This window comes from Coffea arabica, chromosome 6e (assembly GCF_036785885.1).
Source record: "Coffea arabica cultivar ET-39 chromosome 6e, Coffea Arabica ET-39 HiFi, whole genome shotgun sequence".
NCBI lineage: Eukaryota > Viridiplantae > Streptophyta > Magnoliopsida > Gentianales > Rubiaceae > Coffea > Coffea arabica.
In genome coordinates this window covers 10384961-10406098 of record NC_092321.1, presented here as the reverse complement: position 1 = coordinate 10406098, position 21138 = coordinate 10384961, and the positions used below count along the sequence as shown (strand labels likewise).

At 36.3% G+C, this 21138-nt stretch overlaps 2 protein-coding genes across 2 annotated transcripts; both read left to right on the top strand.

Annotated features, from left to right (window-relative positions):
* The first annotated feature begins 9844 nt into the window (after nt 1–9844).
* Nucleotides 9845–12830, top strand: LOC140010013 (probable pectinesterase/pectinesterase inhibitor 54). Its single transcript, XM_072056387.1, has 3 exons — nt 9845–10216; nt 10345–10959; nt 11865–12830. Exons 1-3 carry the CDS (start codon nt 9901–9903, stop codon nt 12563–12565), a joined length of 1632 nt encoding a protein of 543 aa, XP_071912488.1. The 5' UTR covers nt 9845–9900; the 3' UTR covers nt 12566–12830.
* A 3158-nt stretch (nt 12831–15988) lies between these two features.
* LOC140009492 (pentatricopeptide repeat-containing protein At1g51965, mitochondrial-like) lies at nt 15989–20780 on the top strand. The gene is made up of 3 exons (XM_072055192.1): nt 15989–16988; nt 17615–18963; nt 20295–20780. The coding sequence occupies exons 1-2, from the start codon at nt 16188–16190 to the stop codon at nt 18818–18820; spliced, it is 2007 nt and encodes a 668-aa protein (XP_071911293.1). The 5' UTR covers nt 15989–16187; the 3' UTR covers nt 18821–18963; nt 20295–20780.
* Nucleotides 20781–21138: the final 358 nt, after the last annotated feature.

The following is a 21138-nucleotide window of genomic DNA, read 5'->3' as shown; positions in this document are numbered from 1 at the left end:
TACTCCTACGTCCAAATCCTGTGAGATGATTCGTATTCTTGTAAAACGATCAGATAATTATAGTTGTAAATTAGATGTGCATTCCTATTTGTATGAAATGCTCGAATTTACAGTATGGCTTCAGAATTTAAGTGCGTCTTTTCAAGTTCAGGACAAAACCGATAGTTAACAAGTAGTTGTTGTTAGGATGACGATACCATTGCTTACAAAAAGTAAATGAATGCTATTAAACTTTGATTAGTGCTATTGGCTCTTCTCACTCCAAAAACTAACTCAATGAGTGAGCATTTCTCTTACACTTATAACCAAACACCCTACCCTTTCCACAACTGTTGTAGGATAAATTCAATAGTCTATTACTCACACATTGGGATCTAGGTTGGAATAGTATCAACCCTTTTCATCATACGGGTATAAGTTGGGATAATATTAACTTTTTATTCGATGAATAACATTTCATTTGAGTGTCTATTGGGAGGGGTTGTCATAATCGGACTCTAATTTCAGTGTAAGGTGTTGTTGGGCCTTCCCACCCATTGAGCTAGCTTTTAGGGTGCGAAGACCCAATAGCAACCAACAAACTTGAAAATAAAAAAAAAATGAATCAATTGGAGCAATATATATCTCGCTACCATATATGTTACCAATGTAAAATCTTTTTGTGAGAAAAAAAAATAGGGTTGCAATTACAATTGGATCAATTTTTGCCTAGTTTGCTCGTTTAGTGGAGAAGTTAGTTCGATTTCATGTGTTTGAATCGAACCTTGGGTTTGAAGAGAAAGCAATAAACTCAAGAAAAGTTAGAATGATTATGTACTTAAAACTAAATACACCAAAAAGAATGGTAATAAGGGAAGGGGAAAGTGAGAAACTTGGATAATGAGTCACACAAAATAGAATTTTTTGCTTAAAAATTTTCAGATTTTATAAGGAAAAAAAAAAGAATAAGAAAGATTGAGAGTAGAATTAATATATCTATCCGTCTTATTATTATTATTTTTTTGGAAGAAGAAGTCCGTCTTAAAAGTCTCACTTTAAAAGTCACAATGATGCAACCTTAATTTAGTTCAAGGTTGCAAAACGGAAATTGGGCTGCGGAAAGGTTGCCCAAGTGCTGACGAGCCCAAAATCAATTGGATCTTATGTCAACTTTAACAGGAAGCCAACTCAATTTAAAATGCAATTGTACAATTAGACAAACTCTAAATGACCGATAAACATTGTCCAACAGCTTCAACATCCAAACGGCCCACAAGAAATCAAATCTGAATTATTTTTCAGATTTGAACTTTAGACGGTACCTTGCTTTAAATTCTGGGACAATTAGGTCTCTTCGGGTCGTTTAACCTTGAGGATTAGACTACCGCCAAGTTGTGGTAATCCATCAACAACCCCATGGCCCCTTTTGTTTGGAAAAAAAAAAAAGAACTAATTAGAGGACAAAATTTCCTCCAAATTTTTTTTTATTAGCATTTTGGTTTACTCTAATTCACAAAAAATTAATTAATTCTATGGAACATTTAATCTTTTTTTAAAATGGGGCCTTCTCTGGTAGTAATACATTAAGTGATTTGTCTTTTTTGGCTTTTCTGCAGGTCCTGGTATCCATTCCTGCACATGAAAAGAATTTGGATACCACCGGGTTTTGAACTTATTTTTTTTGTCCCCTCATATTTCCCAAAATGGGATCTTTAATGTTTAAAAAGTTTGCACCTATAGAAGAGTTCCTTGCAAATATAAAAAAGTAGGCACTGAAGTCTGAACAATTCTTTTCGGAACTAAGCTTGTCAAAATAATAAAAAAAAGGCAAGTAAATAAACAGAAGGAAACTGTAATAGATAACATGTTTCACGGGTAGTCCAACTGGTTCCGTAACCTGATAGTTATCAGCAGGTTTCGTGATTAACTTTTATATGCTATCTCGCTGTGTATTTTTGGGATAAGACTCTACGCAGCCTTTCACCCGGACTAAGTGAATATATATATATATTACATGATCATGGCTTGGGCACTATCAGCTCCAAATGTCACTACAAATTACAAGAACTAGAGATGAAAGTCCAACTATTTTCTCGAATCAGGCTGAAAATGGCTGATTGCGAAGAGAAACTATTGAAGAGTCATATTATCAGACGGAATAATTAAGTCCCATAAAAGCAGAAACATCCAAGAAAACTCTTCTTGTTACTACTTGCAGTAATTTCGATCACTTCGGGTTTCTCCAGATGTAGCAAAATCTAGTGATCAGTCACTGTTCGGAGAAAATGGAAGTTGTAAACAAGCTAACATGATCTAATAAAAACAAAAGCAGACATTAACGAGCTCAAAGATTCACGGGTCATGCAAAAACTGGAATTCTTGAAACGTTTTGTCAGCCTGAGTACACCTGTAATACTTCTTCCAGCTTCTTTTTGTTTCTGGGCGATGCTAGTAGCCTGCAGGTAGGTTATGGTGTAGTACATTCTTTTGTTCATATATAGTTTTCAGGGCAACAACTTAATGTGCTTGTGTTGGAAAGCAAAGGAAAATCAATAAAAAGGGCTCTGACATGGGACTTCACTTATGCCTTGTCCGGTCATTATCTTTCCCGACTTCACTGCTGCACCTTGACAATCGAATGAAGTTCCGGAGTGCTCATCTTGATTCCTTCTGAAATGTTCTTAATTCTCATCTAGAGGATAAAACAAATACCAGATTAACATTTTCCTCATTAAGGGGGAAAAATAAATCGCTGGCTACTGTCTATGAAAAAAGAAGTTGCCATTGCCAATGATTCTCTACCACGTATCTCTTAAAGGATAGTCTAGCGATAAAGTGGGCTCTTGGATTGAATGAGATATGGGGTTCGAATCTTTTCTTTAGAGTTGAACCTCCTGTCTAACCTGAGTGTATCGTGAAGAGCCAGGACGTATCCCCCGGTTTGGTGTGTCAGCTCGAATCCTAAATGACTCAAGTCGAGATATGTTTCGAATCACCAAAAAAGACAAAAATTCTCTACTCTGTATGACAATTCTCATCAGATCCCTCTTGCTTTAAGTATGGTAGTTTCCTTCGAAATCTAAGTTGTGTCTTTTTGTTTTCCATGTAGAGTCCTGTTAAAAAGATAAAAAACAATTACAGAGACCCGGGGAACTAATATTACATAAATATTAGTTGTTTTCCTATTCTTTCCCTTCAATGTTTCTTCTAAGCCTTCTTCTTTAACAAGGATATCTTCACCGATTAAATTGTTGAATTAAAAATCACCAACAATTCACTTGAACAATGCATATTCCGGTATCAGTTGTCTTTTATTTTTCATACTTGCGACTTTTGTTTCCCTTTTTGACTTAATTTCATTAAATTGTTATTTTTTTAATATTTCAATAGTTGTGTGTTTCGCATCTAAATCCTACCATTGTCAAGAGCTTTTTTCTTTTTTGGTTTAAAGCACTAGTAAATTGTATATTTCTAGGCAAACACAAAAAATTTCGGAAAATGTTATTTGCAATCCTATTTTTCTAATCACACTCTCACTATCATTTCAATCATATAGTTTTCATTTATTAGACTATATGATAATATAAATATGAGAGTATAAAAAAAAAAATGGAATGCAAATAATATTTCTCAAAATTTATTACCTACATGTACAACTTGGAATGAGATTGCCACGACTCCTGCAGTGGAAAATACCCCGGAAAAAAAATTCTTTCAACCCTGTATCCAATGCTATCAATAGGTAGATGAAAATGGCGTGAAATATCGACAGCCCATTTAAGAGAAAAGGAAATCATAATATACTACTGTTGAATGATAGCACGTAAGGTCCTTGATTTATTTTTTTTTAATTCTCTCATTTTCTTCTTTTCTGTTGTAAGATTTAAAGTCTTTCTTTAAAACAAAAAAAAAAAGAAAAGAAACAAGTAAGCTTAATGATTTTCCTTCTAAGTTCGTACGTACAATCTGGCCAAATACCATAAAATTTTAAAGAAGCAAATCATATGAACATATGGATAGCCAATTTTGTAACCCCACCGACTTAAGACACCTTAATATTTTTTTAGTTTTCTCTCCGTGATTGTTTAGACACGTTGATCCACATCCACACCCCCCAAAATTTATGTCAACAGTTGACTGAGCAGCGAGCAACGTCTCTATTAAAAGTCTCTGAATTTTCTGTGTCGGCTAATTGATGCAGACGATCGATCCATCATCACCTGAAAGGATTTTCAGAATTTTCAACTACCATATTGCCTGGCACTATTCACTCAGGAGAGATGGGGTTGTGGAAGCGGGCTTCTCCAGTTCTAATTTTGTCCAATTGTATAGATTGATAAAATTTCTACGTACATTGATACACTTTTAGGGTCTGTTTGGTTGGAAGTAAAATATTTTCCTTGGGAAAATATTTTCCGTGGAAGTAATTTTCCATGAAAATCATTTCTCTTTCATCATTTTCAGGTGTTTGGTTAGCTTATTGAAAATATTTTTTTACTTCATTTTTCTGGTGTTTGTTTAACTTTTGAAATATATTTTTGCTTTTATCTCTATTTTTACTTTCTACACATTATAACTACATACTTCTTCCCATGCAAAATAAGAAAATTTATCTCATTGTTTAACTTTAAAAAATCTTGGAGAAATGTATATATGAATAAAAAATATCTCCTTAAGCAATAAACAAATTGCTGGCCATTTAGTGTCAAATATCAATCACATGCAATGTTTATTGTGACATATATCTTGCACTCTCACTGCTGAAAGTTCTCTAGAAAAGAATGTCCCTATTATACATAATTAATTACTAGCATAGGATGGGCATGATGAGGTTTTTTTTTTTTTTTTTTTTTTTTGAATATACTAGGGGGAGGGTTGGGTTGGGTTGGGTGGTATGAGGGAGGGAGTATAAGGAAGAGATCTTGGGTTCGAATCCTCCTGTTTACACTAAAAAAAAAAAAAAGAACATACTACAAGATGTTTTCAATAAGTTTGGAACATACTACAGGCGAGATGCATGCATTTCGGAAAACAACTTCGGTAAGTTTGGAAGGAAAGTTGTTTTCCATAAGATGAGTGAAAATATTTTACATAGGAAAATGTTTCCAGTAACTTTTGTGCAACCAAACACGGGAAATTAGGAAAATATTTTCGTAGAAAATATTTTCACCTGAAACAAACGGACCCTTAGTGTATATACATGAATTACGATCGAGTTAGTGTAAAAATTGTGTCAGCTTACACAACTAGACATCTCGGCTCAGCTGTCGGGAAAGTCCAAGACCTCTTGAAACGCATATAAAACGTCAATTATTTTCTCATCTCATGAAGAGCAAAAAGAACAGAAATTTCTCTTGAACAAGATTATGCATTTGATACAACTGTATATCCTGATCAGTGGCTTGTTTAGCTGTACATCATATCATGATCGGAAAGAGAAATGGGAAGAAGCTACCAGTTTATTACATTTGTCCATAACACGTAACAGGTGGTTGGAGAGGATTATCTCATTATCCGACCGGACCTGACTTTCAAGATTGAGATCACGGCAAGACTCAAAAAGTTTTTGGATCTCAACGGAGCTGATCATGTAAACCATTATTATGTCATGAAGGTCCACAAATGTCGAATGCAAAGTGTTCTTGATTAGGAGAATTATGCAATATTTATAAGTATTGACCACAAAATAAGTGTTAAAAAGATGATGTGAAAGTGGAACATGATAATTGAAGAGGCCAAAATTGACATCCCCTTTCCCTGCTGTAGTGGTGCGTCTTCTTATCTTGATTCGCGAAGCATCATCAAGAAATACCATCCATGAGTAAGGTGACTGCAACATTCAACCGAGAAAAAGGGTAGGTTGATTTAAACATCAACTTAACACATATGTGGCTGAGAAAAAAAGAGCAAGATTCATGTCCTGTTCACTGAACCTTTATGTTCTTGTTGGTCGCGACTTTGCAAAAGTTATAGATTGGCCCCCATGGAACCATCGACATCACATCTCATGTGGAAGACGGCGCCATCAGACACCTAAAGAAGCATTTAGGTTCTTCAATTCCGTCTACCAATCGTATTGTCTGCAGAAGTAACATCGAAAAGGTTGATTGCTGACTAGTTTACACACGCTTCTTTGTGTTTTCTTTTTCTCAAAATATTGTAGCTGTATACCCTATGAGTGTGTAAATCTGTTAATCAAGTTAAACATATATTGTGTTTGTTTTTTTAACGAGTTTGAAATCGTGTGCAACTCTATTTTGATTATTTATTGAGCTAAGGTTGAATGAACTTTTAAGAGCATAATGGTAAATTTGAATGCGGAAAAGAGATTTCGAAATTGCAATAGCATTAATCCAATAGAAGCTGGATAACATAAAACTGTTGGAAACAATTCAAAAGATTGACAAAATGGATGGAACATTCCCTAGGGCAATTCGAAATTGCAGCAGCATTAATCTAGGTTGCATACATTCTTTCCCGTACGGAATTTAAGGGAAGACTACTACTAATTGTTATCATGAAAGCGTCGTACTTTACACGCCTATATTCATGATACTTACCATGTAGCAACTTCTGATAATTTTTTTTTCAACGAAGAAATCAAAATTAAATTACTAACTTTTAATCCCAGATAAACATCAAAAGCCGGCAACTCTTGAGGCCACCTAGGGAACTAATAACCTAACCCCAAACCCCCCCCCCCCCAATGATCGATGTGAGATTTTTGGAAAGGCCAGTAAGACCGCTGCTACTAAAGGTGTACTAACTCCATGACATTTAGAAACCTCTCCATATTTTCTTTTTCTTTCAACGAAGAAATCAGAATTAAATCACTAACCTTTAATCCCAGGTAAACCTCAAAAGCCGGCAACTCTTAAGGCCACCCAGGGAACTAATAACCTAACCCCAACTTCTGATAATTACCTGAACTCTCTTTGTTCTCTTTAATATTTCTTTCCCTTGCAAACTAAATATCTTCCTCCTCCAAGGGAGGGAGACCAATTCATCTGCTCTGGTCCTTTGGTCTCTCTCCCTTACTCCCATGTCTCTTTTAGGAATTCTGAATGACAATTTTATCCTCTCCTAAAGAACTTAGTAAGAATTCTTTTAGGAATTCATCTGCTCTCAGATCTAATTTTTTTTAGATTTAATTATTAAATTTGAGATTCCATAAATCTATTTCGTTAGATCTCACCTTAATGTCTGGGTTTCAATCAGTTTATTATTAGATCTGAGAGCAAACAAGTAATATGGCTGGGAGCATACGCAGATGATCTTGGTGCTATACGTGTTTTATCTTTTGATATTTTTGGAGTTTCACAATATAATATTGTATAGATTTTTCAAATCTATGGTATCTAATATTTGTTCTTCGAATTTGTTTGTCTCTATGTGTATGATTCATGTAATTTCTGCCATTAAGCAAATTTAATGAAATGTTGTTTGTTGCCTAAGTGACCGCTCAAGAATTAGATATTGTGATTTGTAGCTATCCAATGACTAGGTTTGTCAAACCAGTGTTCTATGGGCAATCGCTAGAGTTTAATTTTTAAATGTTAGTTTTCTAGAGGGAAATTAAGTTACAAAAATGTATAAATGCAAACAGTGCAATAAATATAAATTTTAAATAATAAATTAATTAGGAGCACAAAAGCTTGTCAGAAAAATCCATAGTATCCAGTTACTACGTGTAAAAATTATGCACCTGCTTGCTAGTTTGATTTAATTTTTACAGCTCCAAGACCTAGTTTAATTGGTAGAAACCTTAGACGGGTGATCATAAGATTTCTATTTCGATGATCAACTTCTTATCTTTCTTTCTTTTTTCTTTAAACTTTAGAGTCTCTCTTGAACCGAAAAAGATACTACATTTTTTACATCCTTCAACATTTTTGTTTAAGAAAACTAGCTAACAGTGAGGGATTCAGCTCATCATGAAAAGGAAATAATAAAGATATGTTCCACACAAATCAAATCATGATTAATGAAAGTAGTTAATTAGGAGCAAGTATTTTAATATTTTCAGCGACCACATGCGACTGGTCCCAAACTATGCACACTACTTTAACATGATTACTTAGCATCAATCCTTAGTCAAATCATGATCACCTTCACATCTAATTTGCTGTCAAATTTGTTCCTGTCAAGTAAAGAAACAAAAAGCCTTCGACCGCCGCCTCGAATCAACCAATTTCCACTACTTGTTTTCCCATCACAAAGAAGAAAAACCAAGTGTACTAAGATAGACTACATATCATTTTGTTGTAGCTAGTCAATCAAGACGATCTCTAACTTGTGGGTTCAAACCTGAGTAGTTATCTAAGCTGGTTGTCATAGAATTTGTCCAATTTTATTGGTTCAATAATTTTTATCTTTAAGGGAGTTAAACCGAGAATCTTGAAAAGAAGTGGTTGGAATCGATCTTTCAACAATAGCCAAATCAAGAAAAAGGACGTTGGACCTCAAAAAAGTGAGTATCAATCTTAATTCTTATGTTCTAAAGTTAACAAACTGATTGAGAGCTAATTTAATTACTCTCAACATTCTGGCTGAGTGCGAAACTTGCCCCAGGTAACATGCGACTGTGAGGTGCGTAGTAAACCAATAGTCAATTGTTATTTGTGACGTCGCTTTTGATGTAAACAAACCCATAAGTACCATTATCGAGTACATACATATTCTTGTATGAGTTGAGTCCAGTTCCAGTTATATCCATACAATATTCTTGTATCTATCCATAGGCTTTTGCTTGAAATACTGCAAAAGACTTCAAGTCAATCAAAGAGAAGACTACTAATATAAAGTGGGGAAAAAAATCAAGACTGCATTTTATTATTATCCTGGTCCCTCGTGTTCTTTTATTTTTCCCCGGATATCATCACCATACAATAATTTCAAGTCTCCATATAAAGACGTGCACAAGATCCAAAGTTTAAGCTGTAGATTCTCGACGAGGAAAGATCATCCTTTTAAAGAATGAGTTGGAAATCTTACAATGACCATATAAAATTATCTTCTTGTACCCTAAGTACAATAAACAATATCCTCATCAAAAGAGGCCAAAAAAAAAAAAAACTACTGTTCTTCTCCAAAAAAAAAAAAAAGTAAAAAGTACTAGAATTAGCAAGCCAATGGCCGTGGTCAATAGCTCCTCAAGTTGTAGCATATATATGAGGTGCGCAGAAAAAGAATTGGGTAAATTATATATAGCCCCCTGCAGTTTTATAGTATAATGCTAGATAATCCTCCTAAAGTTTTAAAATAGCCGCTTAACCCTTCTATAGTTTTATGTAAATTGAAAAATGGACAAAATAAACCATCAGTTATGGTGATTGAACCACACGAGCTCTAAATGTGCATTTGATAAAATCATAATATCCACTCAACCCCTTTATGATTATAAATATCCACTTTATTTTCTTGCAATTTTTATATGTATTCAAAAACTCCCTTTTGGCTTTATGAAATGTGGTTAAGCTGTTGTTCGATTTAGTATTTAATGGGGACATTACTAGTATTTCAAGTAACAATAATGTTATAGAAGCTATTTTCTAGTATCAAATTTTCATTTTATATGAAATCATAGGGTGTGACGTGAATATTTACGTGACAATAGATGAAATCATAGGAGAATTATGTGTAATTTATCGAAAAGAATTTTAAACGTAGCCAAGGGCTTCTGCGGTATATCCGTCTTGGTGCCACTCACTTGTCGTGGATCCCTGAAATTGACCTCCAAACTAACACGTAAACGTTCTTATTAGCCAATAAGCTTTACCGTGCATGGCCAAAAAGCCCCTCTTTTTTCCACTATAAATATTGATCAAACTTCACCAATTTTCCAACAACACATTAAATAGTCGAGTCTTTGGATCTTAAATATAGATCTAAATTTCCTCCAAGGTTCATAGAATTTTTAGAATGGCAATGCCAAAGTTGATCATCATGTCTTCTTGGCTCTTAATATTTCCTGCAATAATTTCTGTTGCTGGTACCGTGTCACGGGCTACCACGGTCCCTTTTGAGCTGCATGCAAGCTCACCGTGTCAGTTTACTAGGTTTCCAGGATTGTGTGCTGAGAGCTTATCAGGGTTACCATCACAAAACCAATACGTCGACTTTGTATCTGCACTTATCAACAAAACAATCTCCGCAAGCAACCTTCCTGTTTCCAATTTTGAATCTCTGAGCTATCATTTCATTTCTGAAGAAGCTCAAAATACCCGAAAGGCCATAGGTACGTAGTTATTAAAAAACACACACACAAAAAGGGGATAAATAACATTTTCATTGAGCTTATTTGCAGTTTTTTTCCCTTTTTCTTTTCTTACCTCATGAACTAAGTATTCTTTGTTACACATGCAGGAGATTGTCGTGAGCTCATGAACATGGCAGTCAAACGGCTCAATCAGGCCTTGGTAGCAATAAAACAATCTCCCACAAAAAACAAGGAGGACATCCAAACATGGCTGAGTGCCGCATTGACCTATCAAGAAACCTGCAAAGACATAGCTAATGTTCATGCAACATCCAATTCCTTCATGCAAGAAATTTCCAAAAAAATGGACTATCTATCACAAATGGGAAGTAATCCATTAACTCTTGTTAACCGAATCACGGCTGAAAACTCTAAAAACACAGGTCCTCATACTTCTATCAAGGGCCGTGGCCTTGTTGAGCAACAAAACTTTCCCACCTGGATTTCAGCTCGTGACAGGAAACTACTACAGGCTACCACAATACAAGCAAATGCTGTGGTGGCAAAGGATGGCTCTGGCAACTACAAAACCATCTCGGAAGCCATCCGGGCTGCCGGGGGAGGAAGATTTGTGATATATGTAAAAGCTGGAGTTTACAATGAGAAAATTCATTGTAACAAGGATGGTATCACCCTGGTTGGCGATGGCAAATATTCCACCGTCATTACTGGATCAAGCAGTGTTGCTGGGGGCTCATCTCTTCAAGACTCCGCCACAGTTAGTAAGTCTCAATTCTCATCATGTCTTTGTCTGTCTCTCTGCGGTTTTAGTACTATATGAGCAAGTGGGTTAATAAGACCAATAACTTTCATGGTTTTCAATTTTTCCATATTTAACGTACGCATCAGCACATATCTATTTGTACGCTTATGTACTTTTGCCTACAACAAATCGACGGCAAAGTCAAGTCCATATAGATACAATTTATTCTTTATTAATGAAGTTACATCACGATCCACTTTTTCTGTCATCACTTTTTCATAAAAAAATTCCTGTACAATTGCATTATGATTTTGTTTTAACTTTTTAATAAGCTCGGTTAAAAGTGCAGGCATATCCAGTCTCTCTCCTCCTCTAGAAAAAGGGATCAGTATCTTTTTATAGCTTAATATAATCGTCATATATCCTCTCTACTTTGCATCTGAACCTTTGTATGGCTATTTGGAACTTTCTACTCCCATCACCGACATGAATAATTTGCCTAATCCGGGCTGAGTTTAAATATTTAAGAAAAGAATATGTTCTAAAACGTTCAAAGGATCTGAATAACATTTAGTCCCAACAAAATTAATTCAGGGCAGAAAATAAAGAGAAGAGAAAATTTTTTATTCCCAAAAATTTTTGCTCCGGTTCCGACAATATTTATTAGCTTGGTCACTTTTTGTTTTTCTTTTGGCCAGCTTGGTCACTTCTTGCTTTTGAATAGACCATCTGTCCACCTCCCAACAAAGGTCCTTCCAAGAAAAAATAATACAGTAGAAGAAAATAAAAGCAATGCTCTAATTTTTCACCCAGGTCCGGTCTAAGTGATAATACCAATAATTGAATTTGGCGAAAGACTTGCTAAATTCTTATTTGCAAATATAATGTAAAAATTTTGATCATGTCTTTCTTCTTTTTTGTCAGCAATTACTGGCGATGGCTTCATTGCTAAGGATATTGGGTTCCAGAACACAGCAGGTCCTAATGGGGATCAAGCCGTGGCGGTACTAATTGCTTCAGACCGTGCTGTTTTATACAGATGTACTCTTGCAGGTTATCAGGACACTTTATATGCACTATCCCTCCGTCAATTCTACAGGGAATGTGACATTTACGGCACGGTTGATTTCATATTTGGAAATGCTGCTGCTGTTTTTCAGAACTGTAATTTAGTACTGCGTCGACCACGCAGTAGAGTAGCCTATAATGTTATCCTGGCTAATGGAAGGAGTGACCCTGGACAAAATACCGGCTTCTCCCTGCAAAATTGCGGAATTATTCCGGGATCAGATTTTTCCCCAGTTAAAAATTCCTTCAATTCATATCTGGGACGGCCATGGAAAGTCTACTCCAGGGCAGTGGTGATGCAATCTACAATTGATGGTGCAATTACATCCAGAGGTTGGATTGAGTGGCCAGGGGCTCCCAGTTCCTCTCTCAGGACACTATACTTTGCCGAGTATGGTAACATGGGGCCTGGAGCTGGAACTTCCGGGAGAGTAAGATGGCCAGGCTACCATGTAATTGCAATAGATGAAGCTGAAAAATATACTGTTGGCAATTTTATTGCTGGAACCTCATGGATTCCTTCTACTGGCGTTGCTTTCGTTTCTGGGCTCTCATAAACAGTTAAGTTTGAGCAAATTGGCTGTGTTCTTTGCATATCCTTTGCAGAGTCAAGGTTGCAGCAATCACTCCTATGGCCATCCACTAAGTGGATCAAAGATTGCAATTACTACACTAAACTGTAGTCCTTAGGAACCATGAAGTCCAAGGCTTATAATTGACTTATAATAAGCCATTAGAAGTAGCAAAAAGATGTGACAACGAATTTCTTCTGCATTCCCGTTGTAGCTTTCTTCTTGTCTAATACTACCAAGTGTTTATGAATGAACCATCTTAATTAGCAAGTGAAATTTGTAGCGTCTATCTACAAACTATTGCATGTCACAATCTTCCCATCTTCTCTGGTGTACTTGTACTCAAGTTCACATTCACATCTTTCGTTTTCACACAGAACCTAAAAATGTTGAACTAATTAATTATAGAAAAGAAAAAAGACATCGTGAAACGACTACCTCAAGAAACTTTGGTCCAAAGTTGATTAACCCAAACAGGATGAGGATACTATACTGTACTTTCTCTGGCAACATAATAATATATAGTAGCTGGGGATGACCAAGTTGTGGGCAACGACATTGGCAGAAAGGAGGAACTAAAAGGAAGAGAAAATTGACTTGCTTGCTTAATCAGTCAAGCCCTGACAAACACTAGCGGGGCTTCCCTAGCCAATGCTTTTTGGGAAGATGATCCCTTCATCGTCACAAATTTATTTATTTATTTTCTCGGTGGGGGATGGGGGTTGGAAAGGATAATGGGGATGATATAGCTAGAGGTTTTAATAATGAGACTGTTACGGCCAATTTAATCCTAGTTATACGTGTTAAAATTGAGGGAGGACCAATTTAATACTACTAGTTATACGTATTAAAATTAAGGGACCAATTTTTGTGGATGATGATCAGTTTTGAGTATTGAGGCGAATTATTAAATATCATGATATAATTATCACATCGTGACATAATAATAAGGATATGTCCCGAGTCCAGGCCAGGACCTATAATTAAGCTGCTAGCCGGCAATTAATTGGCTCCAATACGATCCCATGGTGTCTGCTACCAACTCATCTGATTGAACCTAATTAATTACAAGCAATCTGACTTACTACGTTGATAAGGTATTACCTTACTCTTATCAAATCATTTTGCATCCAAATTCTACTTTTTCTTCTACGTGTACACATCTTCTTATTCTTCCTTTTGTTTTTTTTTTTTTTTACTGGCTAGGATATATAGCATTTTAGAACTATCTAATGGAAAAAAAAAAAAAAGATTGTAGTTTTTGATTTCAAGAATCTGTAAGCTACTCTTCCCCAGTGGCGAAATCAGGATAATTTTTCAGAGAGAGGATACATATAACAGGAAGTAGCGACAAGTGCATTTAATAAATAACACCCACCAATGCTGCACACACATCAAAGCACAAAATTTTTTTGCTACCCGTTAGCGGCCTACAACTCTATGGAACAAATTCTTGTCATCCCTATCATGCTTGGCTTGGCAGTTGGCACGCACCAGCAGTTCTTGACAAGGTGAGCAACAAGCTTATCCATGTAGTAACTGTTCGTGTTGGTTGTCGAAGTTGCTGTTGCTGCAGCAGGCAGCTGAACATGATTAGTCAGATTAAAGCTTAATTTGCTCCTCCCCAAATGGGAGGCGGAAGTTAAAAGAAATGGTCCTTGCTACTTTTTGATTCGAATCCCATATGCTTTAAATTGTAGTTCCTACGTGCCAGGTCCCTGGCTGATGTATTCAGAAGAGCTAGGGACGAGAGATGGAACTTTTTCGCCTGGTGATGGCATGATTGCTGAGGTAGTTGAAGATGACTTTCCAAATTGTTCCACTTAACACGCTCACCATTTGGTAGGGAATTATTGCTGGGCCTGGGAGTGATGTTTACACCATAGTTTGATTTGTCGAAGAAGTAGCGCACCAAGGCACTTGATAGCAGCATTATCTTAAAGCTTTGGTTCCTTCCTCCATTTGTGCCTGAAGTTCAAGATTTTGTACATTGGTTATGCCATCATATTGAAGCTTTAAAATAGAAAACAGATGCATGTAACAGCTCCTAAAACTACTCACGATCTTAAAAAAAAGAAGCAATTTTAACGAAAAGGACATCAATTAATTCCCCTCTTGTTGATTTGGGAATAGCCTCAGAAAAGTATGTGTCTTTTTTTTTTTTTAAATTTAATCTATCATATTTTACAGTACGTTCGGAGCTAACAGATATATAGACTTTACTAGATCAAAGAGGTGTTCTGAGATCCCATTTGAATTTTTTCAAAATAGGTGAAATTCGATCCACCGATCTACAAACCAAAGAGGGATTTGGTCTCTTTTCAGTGGTTCAAAAAAAAAAAAAAAAAAAGTACATTCAGTCTAGTGAGAATTTGCTGTGTACTGTCGAAGGTTCATTCCTCTTTTATGAAATTTTTGTCGAAAAGTTTTAGGTGATATTTATCTTTCACTCCGTAACAAAGAAAGGCATCATTGTGTCACTTGTTTAAGGAAGGATATGATGTAATGGTTAACTTAATCACATCATCGAAAAGTTTAATTATTATAAGTTATAATGGGGCAACCCCAATGTTCATGTTTAGTTTCTTTTGGTTGAAAGAGACTCTTCTTTTTCATGTTTAATTTCCTTTTTGGGTCAATCGAACTTTCTCTCAAATGTATTGTAGAAACGGACAACTGATAAACATAGAAAGTAAAACGTGTAAATATTAGATTATTACTCTCCCAAATTTCAATTTTTTGGTATGAATTACTTCCGAATTGGATATTCTTCATTTAAAAATTTTAAATCGATTCCTTTTTTCCTTAAATTGATACACGTAATAATGTTGTTGAAATTGCAAGTTCGTGACCAAGTAATCAACGAATTTTACGGAAAAAATTATCGAATTTCAGTGCAATTAACGAATTTAACAAAATTTCATCGGAACAAAAGCTTATAGGGTTTATCTTTATTCTCCTGAGAAAATTGTTAATTTGGTCCCTCACACTTTTTTTTAAAAACAGTTTATTTCCTCACATTCAAAATCAACCAAAATAATCCTTCAGATATAAGCAAATTGTGCATTTGGTCCTAAAGCTCATTTTTGTTTAGTTTTTCAACAAAAAAAATGCATGTCTATCTTTATGTGCCTATAATTGTAAGGACAAAATGGGAATAAAGTTCATGTCCTTTCATAAAAATAAAAAAAAACACATACACACGACCATCCTCTTTTCCTATTTCTAATTCTTAAGCAACCAAACCCAACTTCTAATAATAAAACTTCAACAAGTACACTTTTTCACAAAAAGGTGAAGAAGAAGGCATAGGGATCAAATTACAAACACAGTAAAAAATGATCGAGATGCACTAGTGAATCATTGCACAATATGATTTAATAAAAATGGCAAATAAAGAAAGAACGTAGAGTTTGAATTTGTGTGACTATGGTGAGTTAGTCTAACAAAGAAGAAAATGAATTTCGTTTCAATTTTGGCCTTAAAATTATGGAACTATGGTGAGGGACTAGTTTAGTAATTTTCCCATTTTCTCCCCTCCAAAAAGTTAAACTCGGCTTTTGAACTGGAATAACTGTGGCGTTGACTAAAGTCGCTGACCGTGAAAATGAGGCTCCAGCTCGGCCTCCGCCGCCTCCACTTTCTCAGCCGCCGGGACCACTGCAATCACCACCGCCGAGGGTTCGCCACCAAATACAGCGGAAGAGTAGTAGTAGAAACCGACAACGGCCGTTCATTTGCCGTAGAAGTCGACAATCCTATCCTCCAAACTGACGTGAGAGGCTATCCACTCCCCCGCCGCGATCTCATCTGCAAAGTCGTCAGCATCCTCCAATCACCACCCTCCACGGCATCCTCCTCCTCCTCCGATGATCTCTTCATGGATCTCTCTGACTACCTCGAAACACTAAACGTAATGATTACTCCTTCCGAAGCCTCCGAAATCCTTAAATCCCTAAAATCACCGAATTTAGCCCTAAAATTCTTCCAATTTTGCTCCTCCGAAATACCTGATTTCCGCCACAACTCCTTTACTTACAACAGAATTCTCCTGATTCTATCCAAGGCATATCTCCCCAACCGCCTCGACCTCGTTCGGAATATTTTAAACGAAATGGATCAATCCGCAACACGTGGCAGCATCTCCACCGTTAATATATTGATCGGAATTTTCAGCGACGGCCAAGAATATGGAGGAATTGATGAATTGGAGAAGTGTTTGGGGTTAGTTAAAAAATGGGAATTGAGTTTGAATTGCTATACGTATAAATGTCTCATGCAAGGGTATTTGAGGTTGAATGATTCGAAAAAGGCGTTGGAAGTTTACAGAGAAATGACGAGGCGTGGATATAAGTTGGATATTTTTGCTTATAACATGCTTCTTGATGCTCTTGCAAAAGATGAAAAGGTTTGATGTTGAAGCCTCTTTCGCTTTATTCTAATGTTTTCATATTCTTTGAATTTTTGAGCTTTTAGCTTGCTTTTTATTCAAATTAGGTGCCGTGGTATTGTACTGTCATCTTTCTTAGTGGCATTGTTGAATTTTACTACTATCATCTTTAGCTTTGCTTAACTGTTTTCTTGAAATGTATGCAACCGTGGGTCCATTGTGCGTGAAGTAAGAAGCTTGGCCTTATTTATAGCTTAGTCTTATACCACTACCACAGTGCAGGGATTTCAGATCGGTACCCTTGACAGGAGGTTTTGTAAGAACTGGAATATTAAGTTCTCTCTTCTTAGAAAGGAGCATCATCAAATATGACACAAAGAAATGATAATTTTTGTTCTGTCACAGGTTGTAAATTGAGCAGTTAAGTCGTTAATAACAATCATCATAACAAGGTAACAGTAGGAGAAACTTGCAAAACATCTAATTCTTTGCCTATAATCTTTTATATTGGACAATTTTCTGTGATGAGACTATCAAGCACACACGCACACTTCAAACTCACTCCCATCTCCCTCTCCCTCTTTCTGTCTGAGATGGGTATGGGCTTCAGAAGTCTTTATTCTGATAATGTAACATCTTGGCAGGTTGACCAGGCTTATGACGTTTTCAAGGACATGAAACAAAAGCACCGTGAACCTGACGAGTATACATACACAATTTTGATAAGAATGACTGGAAATTTGGGAAAATCAAATGAATCACTGGGCTTATTTCAGGAAATGCTATCACGGGGTTGTTCACCAAATTTAATTGCTTACAATACTATGATGCAGGCACTGTCTAAGAGCCAGATGATTGACAAGACTCTCTTTCTATTCTCAAAGATGGTAGAAAACAATTGCCGGCCCAATGAATTCACATATACTGTCATTTTAAATGCTTTAGCTGCAGCAGGTCAGCTGGGTAGACTTGATGAGGTGGTGGAAATATCACGCAAGTACATGAACAAGTCAATTTACGCATATCTTGTGAGAACATTGAACAAACTAGGCCATGCAAGTGAAGCCCACAGAATGTTTTGCAACATGTGGAGCTTCCATGATAGGGGAGACAAGGATGCTTATATGTCCATGTTAGAGAACTTGTGCCGTGCTGGGAAGATGACAGAGGCAATTGACTTGCTGAGCAGGATGCATGAAAAGGGTATAAGTACAGACACCTTCATGTATAACATGGTCCTATCTGCTCTAGGGAAATTAAAGCAGATTGCCCATATCAGTGATCTGTTTGAAAAAATGAAAAAAGATGGTCCTTCACCGGATATATTCACTTACAACATTCTGATCTCTAGCTTTGGCAGAGCTGGGCAAGTTGAAGAAGCTGTCAAAATCTTTGAAGAGCTTGAGGATAGCAATTGCCAACCTGATATCATATCCTACAACTCGTTAATAAATTGTCTTGGTAAGAATGGAAATGTTGATGAAGCACATGTGAGATTGAGAGAGATGCAAGAGAAGGGTTTGAATCCTGATGTCATCACATATAGCACCATTATTGAGTGCTTTGGTAAGATGGATAAAATTGAGATGGCTTGTCAGTTGTTTGATGAGATGCTCGCAGAAGGCTGTTCTCCAAATATTGTGACATACAATATCTTACTTGATAGTCTTGAGCGGTGTGGGAGAACTGCAGAAGCAGTGGATTTGTATGCAAAACTTAAACAACAGGGTTTAACAGCTGACTCATTAACTTATTCCATTATTGAACGATTGCAAAGTGGTTCACATAAGACTCTTAGAATTCGCAGGAAAAATCCAATCACTGGTTGGGTTGTTAGTCCATTAAGGTGATGGAACACAAATATGATGTCTGAATTGGAAGCTGGAAGTACTCTCCTGCTTTGTTCTCACCAAGAGGCTGCTTGCAGGAGTCAGATTGTGAGGCGGAGATAGATAGATGTTCTAAGCACGCTCTTCCCCTTGCCACCAAAGAGGTAATTGGATTATTTTCCAATAAGAAACAAAATTGCATGTATGAAAAAGGAATATCTTTTAATTAGCTGTGTGAATTAAGTTCTACTAGGGAATTTTAAACTTAAGGGTTTGATTTCCTTCTCTAGGGTACTTTGAAGCTAAAGCCTGCATATTAACCCCAACATTTTAATTTGCACTTTGCGGAGATTGTTAAGCTAATTCTCCTAAGCGTGAAATCTAGGCCGACGACATGACCTTGTGAACTTTTGTGTACCTGCTATAATCTACTGGTCTATCCATGTCATCACCTGGACAAAATTGAACTAATGGCTTTAGATATTTTAAGTACCTGAATTTCAAAACCTCCAATTATTACTTGATTCTGGCACCGCTTCAGTATGCCACGTGATAAGTTAGACTCAACGTAGCATGCGGATCAGGGTGTTTGACCCTACATTATTTCTAAGACGTTATGGTGCTTTTGGCATTTAAGGCACCCATTGGCTTACCTGACGGTTGGCCAACAGTTTTATGAAGTAATGATCAGTCTGTTAATTTACCTCTCCCTACAGGTCAGAAGTGCCATCAAGGTCAGGAAGTTTGTTAAATATAAAATGTTCTTTAAGACCAAATGTGAATCTAAACAAATTCTGGAGTGGTTGGTGTTGTGCTCTCACCTTGAGGCTGCCCCCTGTCTGCCCAAGGGGTGGTAAGATTGTTTTTTGCGAAAGGTTGTGTCGAATAGTCTATCAAGAAGAAATTTGATTTGCTGGTCTGTAGTAAATTGTGGTGGGCATTCAGAAATCTAAGAATTCAGTTGCATTCTCGTTATCTATGTGATATCTGTGATGTTATTCTGGCAGTCTCTTTGCTTTTGTTCTCTTTTGGGTTTTGAGAGGTTGGGGTTAGGGTGGGCGAGGATGCAGGTTTGGCTGGAAAAGTTTGAAGCTAAAGCCAGCACTATAAATCCATCCTTACAAATTGAAGATTTTTTCTTTTGACCTCTTGTTCTATGGAGTAATATTTTTCAAATGGCTTTTTTTTTTCTTTTCTGGATCCGTTTCTTGTCTTTGTAGTGAATATTTTTTTGGCTTTTTTTTTTCCTTTAAATACTTTTTGGGTGGTTAATGAATTGAGGGCAAAATGGCTCCAAGGAAGGATAAACACGTTCTGGTGATTAACTTCTAATAAATAGGCTAACAACCATCAGTTATTATACATTTTTGCTTTTTCCAGCGTTCTTTCGTTGCAATAGTAATCATGATTCTTCCTAGTAGCCAATTAAGTATGCCGTAATAATTCTTCTAATTCCTGGTTGAATTCTTGTAATAGTTTTTTTTTTTTTTTAAAGCTTTGCAGCATGAGGAAAATTTGGACGGGGTCGAATTGGTCTCCATGACTACAAAGAGAAGGCAGTCTAGTATCAGCAAAAGGTCCTCAGTTCTGAGGAACAACAATTTGGAGAAAAAAGTTGCTAGCTTGAAAAGGCATAACTGGATGCACCATGCAACGGTAGCATGGAAGAAAGCAACTTCTGCCAAAAGGAAGCAGAATTCATACACCAATTTTGTCCAATACTTGGACCGTGGACGAAAGTTTCTTGGGCAAGCGTCTTTTGGCACAAAGATATGTCTTCTGTCAGCGTGGCAGCAGGAAATGGTTGCCCATCCAATTCATAACTTGCACTTGAATGTACAGCCTAGTAACAAAATTTGGAGCATTATCAAGCTGGTTATTTTTTGTCCCACTAATTGCAATGTGGTCATGATTATTGAGTGACCTTGACACTTAATTACTGGACATGTCACATGCAGAATGGAACAAAAAGTTTTGAGCACTATCTTTGCACCACAATTCATGATTGCTCTATTTGCTACCCATACTTCGCTTTCTCTAAAATGGGAAAAATAAAAAGAAAAAAGACAGATCAGCTAAGAGCCAAAAGAATTGCAGACCTCATTTCTGTTATTTGCAGTTCCCTGAATCTTTATTCGAAATGTGTAGAAAATTGAGCGACAAATTTCCGATTATTGGATATGAAGACCTCATATCCAATAATTTACCGGTAAGCCTGACATTTAACGGTGATAGTAATTTACAAGAAGGCTTTGTGTAACAAGTGATAAGATTTCGGTCTTTGCTTTGTCAAAAAAAAAAATAAAAAAAAAAAAATATATATATATATATATAAATAA

Coding starts and splice junctions, on each gene's coding strand:
- LOC140010013 (XM_072056387.1), top strand. CDS start 9,901: ATGGCAATGCCAAAGTTGATCATCATGTCTTCTTGGCTCTTAATATTT. Junction 10,217..10,344: donor AAATACCCGAAAGGCCATAG/GTACGTAGTTAT, acceptor TTACACATGCAG/GAGATTGTCGTGAGCTCATG. Junction 10,960..11,864: donor TCAAGACTCCGCCACAGTTA/GTAAGTCTCAAT, acceptor CTTTTTTGTCAG/CAATTACTGGCGATGGCTTC.
- LOC140009492 (XM_072055192.1), top strand. CDS start 16,188: ATGAGGCTCCAGCTCGGCCTCCGCCGCCTCCACTTTCTCAGCCGCCGG. Junction 16,989..17,614: donor CTCTTGCAAAAGATGAAAAG/GTTTGATGTTGA, acceptor ACATCTTGGCAG/GTTGACCAGGCTTATGACGT.